Genomic DNA, 6,000 nt, shown 5'->3' with positions numbered 1-6,000 from the left:
TTAGCTAGCTTAGTAATGTCAAAGTAAAATTTGGTAGGTTAGGTTTCTAGGTTGAGACTAGCGTTAGCTCAGTACCACTAAAAATAAGCGGTAACGTTACATAGACAGAGCACAGTGTTAGCTTAAAAATGTTTTGGCAAAGATGCACTTAGCTAGCAAAACTTAGTTGACGTAGGTTATCTGACTTATTTTCACGGTGGGAGTTGAGTTACATATTGGAAAAAAACTGCTCTATTAACATTGGGTTACTTCAAAATAATTACCGACATTGTCACTGACTTTTTTTTTATATTTTATTGTTTTAGGGAAAAGTGTTTGTCAGTAACTTGGAAAGTAAGAAGGACTGCAGTAAAAGAAACACTGCTAGCTAATAAGGGTCAGTATCCCATATTATTCTGAACAGCGTCGTGTCTCAACTATAATAGTCTTGTACAGTGCTCATATTACCAAATACCATTTTCCCATTTTTGTAGACAGCTATACTAAACTAAATTTGTTGGTGTTTTATTGTATTCTGTCTTTCGTGTTCCGTACTTCCTGAGAGAACACCCTTTTCTTGTGCATAATGCTGGACGTGCCTGGAGAACATCTTTCTGCTCATATTTCTGAACTGCTGAACTGGTAAGTCAATAAAATTTAATTATATTTTATGCACCACTGTTAGGTAAATTCTTTTACTTGCAAGGAGTAACAGTCACACAGCACCTTAGTACAGCATGAGGGCCACTGGCTGCTTGCTGCCCAACACATCAGTTTTCATGGTAACACAAAAATGAGGTGATTTCTCACAGAAAGACATCTGGGCCCTTATCAAATAGTCAAGGTTAGAGCAAGCTGTGCTCACTGAGAGCAAAATTATATTTCCACAATACACAATAGGCCCTATTCAGAAGTGTTTCAGTTATACTAAAGTAAGGTGGATCAGGTCATAGGAGGGTAAACATTTTAATTTCTCTAACAACCACCGTGATATTAATGGAGTTGAGTTTGTTGATGCTAACATGGCCCTTGCAATGGTTTTTGCTACATTGCAAAGCTTTGGGGATTGTGATTAAGAAAAGACAAAAGAGAAAATGGAGAAATAGTTGAGTTACTTTGTATAGATGCCATTGACAGTTTACGTAGGGCTGAAGCTTTATGACTGGTTCAGGGTTCGGATTTACAACAGACATTTAAAATTGAACTTATAGAAATATTGTTTACATTTGAAGCAGTAATGTGAGGAAATTTATGTCAATATAATCCCGATTTCAAATTTGTCCTTGGACTGGGACATAAGCTGCTTATAGGCATTACCATATGAAGCTGCTGGCTAGCTTGCTGTACTGAAGCTATAATTTCAAGCAACAAACAGCTAAAAGGCACAACAGCTGTTTCAAGAGGCCCAAAAACTGGATTTAAATTCAGTTAGTCCAGAATTTCCATAACCAAGTAAAGTGATCAGTTATTCTGCAAAAATCAACTGAAAGTCCACTGTACTGAGTTACTGATCAAAACCAGATTAATTTTCAACAGACATTAGTTGTGTAATATATTAATATAGGAACTTTTTCAGCAACTTGTACATAAAAACTGTTTAGAGTACTACTGTAACATCTGTATGATCCAGACAAGCTAATTCCCAGTGCTCCTTAAAGGGTTGGTCAGTCACTTTGAAAGGACCTCCTTCATCTAACGCCTTCTTGCAGTGTGGAATATAACTGTATTTTTCAATGAACTGTTCCAGAGATTTTGATGTGATTATGTTGAATTTATGGAGTTTGTGAAGTTAGTTAGTTCCTTGTTACCTCTCTGTTATGTGCTGAGTATATGGTCTTTCTGTATCTCCAAGAAATTTAAACTGATTGTGTAAAATTCCACTTATTCTTACCTACTGTATGTTTGTACCAGCTCTATATTCTATATATTTAATTTTTTATGGTTTGGGCTTGTATTTATAATGCATTTTTCATTCACCTCAATTAGTAATGAGTATTTAGACCACACATACACATGTACCCCCTTTTTGCAGACTGAAAGAGTAGTGTTGTGTCTATGTACCTGATACCAAAAGCCTTCAGTTAAGTTCAGTAAATCCAGGTCGATGTCCTGACCTGACATCCCAGAGTGGTAAAGAACTCCAAAGCTAACTAAATCCTCCAATACTAATGCTATTGAGTATTAAATGTAAAGGCCAGAAACAAACAAAAAAAGTTTAAAGATTAAAAAAAATAAATGTGTGGCTAGTGTGTGACATTTTCCATTATGCTGAAACAATTTAAGTCTGTGTTTTATGTCTGCTGTCTTGTGATCTATGTTTATTATGTATACATTTTTACAGTGTATTATAAATACATCTATGAGAAAACAAAAAGTGAAACTTGAAGACTTCATTTGTCTTTTGATCATGTTTAGCCATGTTTTCTGACATGCTAAAGAACTACTATTGCTACTAAATCAGCTCCGACTAATGCTAATAATGATGTAATCATGTTATTGTTCTTACAGTTATATGTTAAACATGTATATCTTCAAATCAGATCTGCTTATAAGTATACAAGTATGTGAAGCAGTTTACTAGAAATGTGTTCTCACTGAGACTTTAAGCCCCACATTTTTTTGAAGTGTTTTATTTGTGATTTGATTTCTTCCATGAAGAATTAGTATATTTAACAGTGTCATAAAGTGGTTCTTCACGTTACACATAGACAGTGTAATGATGGTTTCATTGATGGTTCAAATCTTATTGAGTGTAGACTGTACTTTATCCATGGTGCTGAAAGTTACATTTATACCATGCTTAACAGTTAAAATCTATTTCTTTAGAAGGTGTAAATGTTTGTCTAACTCTTAGGTGTCTGCAAATAAATAAACGCTTGACCAGACTAACCATTGTTCTCCAATAGCCTAAGATTTTCATATTGAATCAGCTGCCTATTTATGTTTGAACATTGTCAATTAAAGTGTCGAATTTATTTTTTGCATGCAACTTTGTGAAAATAAAGCAGGTTCTGACTTTCTCGAGAATAATACATCCATGCAGGTGTAAAGAGGAAAAAGCGACTCATGGTGCCGCTGTGGGCTAGCACAACAGTAGCGCAGACATCTCCACCCACTGTTACTGCTTTAAAATCTATTGTAATTTCATAGAAGAATCCCTTCAGCAGCTAACTACTATTATTCGTGTTTGCTGCTGTTGGATTGTTGACTCCGTTTTGGATTCGATTTTTATCAAGAAAGGAAAGTGGTCAGGGCTAAGGACACATTTTTTTCCGAGGATGGGAGACAAAGGATTTTCAGCGCCTTGTCGGATCTTGTGCTTCGTTTCGTTTATTGCTACGTTGCCCCTCGTTTATGGAGACCTGAGTTATTCTGTTCTTGAAGAGATGAAACGAGGCGCTGTTATTGGAAATGTAGCTAAAGATCTTGGTGTTGATTTGAGGACATTGGCGTCACGACAGGCCCGTGTGGATTTTGAAGGGAGTCGTAAGCGGTATTGTGAGATTAATCTGAGTACTGGAGATTTGATCACATCGGAGAGAATAGACAGAGAAAACCTTTGTGGCAAGAAACCATCCTGTGTGTTAAAAATCGACCTGGTGTTAGAAAATCCTTTGGAGCTTCATCGTTTAAGTCTTCATGTTCAAGATGTTAATGACAACTCGCCAAAATTTAAGAAAAATTTGATTGAAATGGAAATAAGTGAGTCAGCTGAGAAGGGCAACCGTTTCTCCATTGAGCAGGCCCATGACGCAGATATAGGTCAAAACGCTGTTCAGAGGTACATCTTACAAAAGAACGAGAACTTTATTCTCAGTGTTGACAGTAACAAAGTTGAACTTGTGTTGGACAATAAACTCGATCGAGAGAAACAAAAAGAGATGAATTTGCTTCTCATAGCTCTGGATGGTGGGTCTCCTCAGAGATCAGGTAGTGTAGTCATACACGTCACTGTGCTGGATGCTAATGATAACGCCCCAGTGTTTAGCCAGGCGGTTTATAAAGCCAGTCTGCCTGAAAACTCTCCTGTAGATACTGTGGTGATTAAAGTCAGTGCTACAGACGCAGATGAAGGAGTTAATGGAGATGTGATATATGACTTTGGCCACATATCTGATGACGATGTAAATGTTTTTTCCATTGATCCTAAAACTGGAGAAATTAAAGTAACTGGTGTAATTGACTTTGAAGAAACTAGCTCTTTTGACATGCGTGTGGAAGCTAAAGATGGTTTAGGACTAACGTCATATGCCAAAGTTATCATTGATGTGACTGATATAAATGACAACGCCCCAGTGATACACCTGAAATCCCTGTCCAATCCTGTTCCTGAGAATGTGTCACCTGGTACAGAGGTGGGCATCATTAACGTGCAGGACAGAGACTCTGAGAAAAACGGACAGGTCCGCTGCTCCATTCAGCAAAATGTCCCTTTTAAGTTAGTTCCTTCTATTAAAAACTATTATTCTGTGGTGAGCACAGGACAACTGGACCGTGAACTAGTGTCTGATTACAACATTACAATCACTGCCACTGACGAGGGCTCTCCACCTCTGTCCTCCTCTAAAAGTGTCCAGTTATCTGTAGCTGACATCAACGACAACCCACCTGTGTTTGAGGAAGAGTCGTACAGCGCATATGTGAGTGAAAATAACAAAGCTGGCTCCACTTTATGTTCCGTTACTGCTCGAGACCCCGACTGGAGACAGAACGGTACAGTGGTTTATTCTCTGTTAGCTGGTGAGGTGAACGGTGCCCCGGTGTCCTCCTATGTGTCTGTGAACGGAGACACGGGGGTGATCCACGCTGTGAGGTCGTTTGATTATGAACAGCTGAGGAGCTTTAAAGTCCAGGTGATGGCCAGAGACAACGGTTCTCCTCCGCTCAGCAGCAACGTGACCGTGAGTGTGTTCATATCGGATGTGAACGACAACTGTCCTCAGATCCTGTACCCCGCCCCGGAGGGCAACTCCTTCATGACCGAGCTGGTGCCCAAAGCCGCACACGGAGGCTCTCTGGTGTCCAAAGTGATAGCGGTGGACGCGGACTCCGGACAGAACGCCTGGCTGTCCTATCATATAGTGAAATCGACTGATCCTGGACTTTTCACTATTGGTGTCCACAGCGGAGAGATCAGGACCCAGCGGGACATTTCTGAATCTGACAGCATGAAACAGAACCTTATTGTGGCAGTGAAAGATAACGGGCAGCCCTCTCTGTCTGCCACCTGTTCCATGTATTTACTTATTTCTGATAACTTGGCTGAGGTGCCAGAACTGAAGGACATGTCTTATGATGAGAAGAACTCCAAACTGACGTCTTACCTGATCATCGCGCTGGTGTGTGTGTCCACCTTTTTTCTGACCTTCATCATCATCATCCTGGGTGTGAGGTTTTGTCGCAGGAGAAAGCCCAGACTGTTGTTTGACGGAGCAGTCGCCATCCCCAGCGCTTACCTCCCTCCTAATTACGCAGATGTTGACGGCACAGGAACTTTACGCAGCACGTACAATTATGACGCATACCTGACAACAGGCTCTCGAACCAGTGACTTTAAGTTCGTGACGTCTTACAATGATAACACACTGCCTGCTGACCAGACTCTGAGGAAAAGCCCATCTGACTTTGTTGATCCCTTCGAAGACATGACGTCTGTAGAGGTAGGAGCTGTTCTAAATGTTTGACCATTGATGCAGTTTTAGAATATTTATTAAATCGTCTCCAAATTTTAACAGTGCATTTAAATTAATGTCTTTGCTGATATAAGGTAATTTTTTCTTTGTTTTTGCGCGATTTAATTATGAAGTGTAGTTGCCGATGATGATAAATTTTACCGGTATTGACTATATCAATTGTTCTCATCATTTTGTTTTTGTTAAATGCACGTTTCTCCTGTATTATTTTTTCTTTTATTTAATCTTTTGCTACCTGGTGTGTTTACTGGTTTCTCTTCTTTGGTCTTGTTTCACAGTCATAAACATTAACGACAATATGACATTTGTTGGTTACTGAAAATCTGAG

The 6,000-nt window shown here is 39.2% G+C and overlaps 1 protein-coding gene across 1 annotated transcript; it reads left to right on the top strand.

Annotated features, from left to right (window-relative positions):
* Positions 1–3,257: 3,257 nt before the first annotated feature.
* LOC113144750 (protocadherin gamma-A12-like) lies at positions 3,258–5,663 on the top strand. Its single transcript, XM_026330975.1, has one exon. The coding sequence runs from the start codon at positions 3,258–3,260 to the stop codon at positions 5,661–5,663; it is 2,406 nt and encodes an 801-aa protein (XP_026186760.1).
* The last annotated feature ends 337 nt before the right edge of the window (positions 5,664–6,000 follow it).

The sequence above is a fragment of the Mastacembelus armatus genome, chromosome 10 (assembly GCF_900324485.2).
Source record: "Mastacembelus armatus chromosome 10, fMasArm1.2, whole genome shotgun sequence".
Classification (NCBI taxonomy): domain Eukaryota; kingdom Metazoa; phylum Chordata; class Actinopteri; order Synbranchiformes; family Mastacembelidae; genus Mastacembelus; species Mastacembelus armatus.
This window is presented reverse-complemented; position numbering and strand designations above follow the sequence as displayed.

Coding starts and splice junctions, on each gene's coding strand:
- LOC113144750 (XM_026330975.1), top strand. CDS start 3,258: ATGGGAGACAAAGGATTTTCAGCGCCTTGTCGGATCTTGTGCTTCGTT.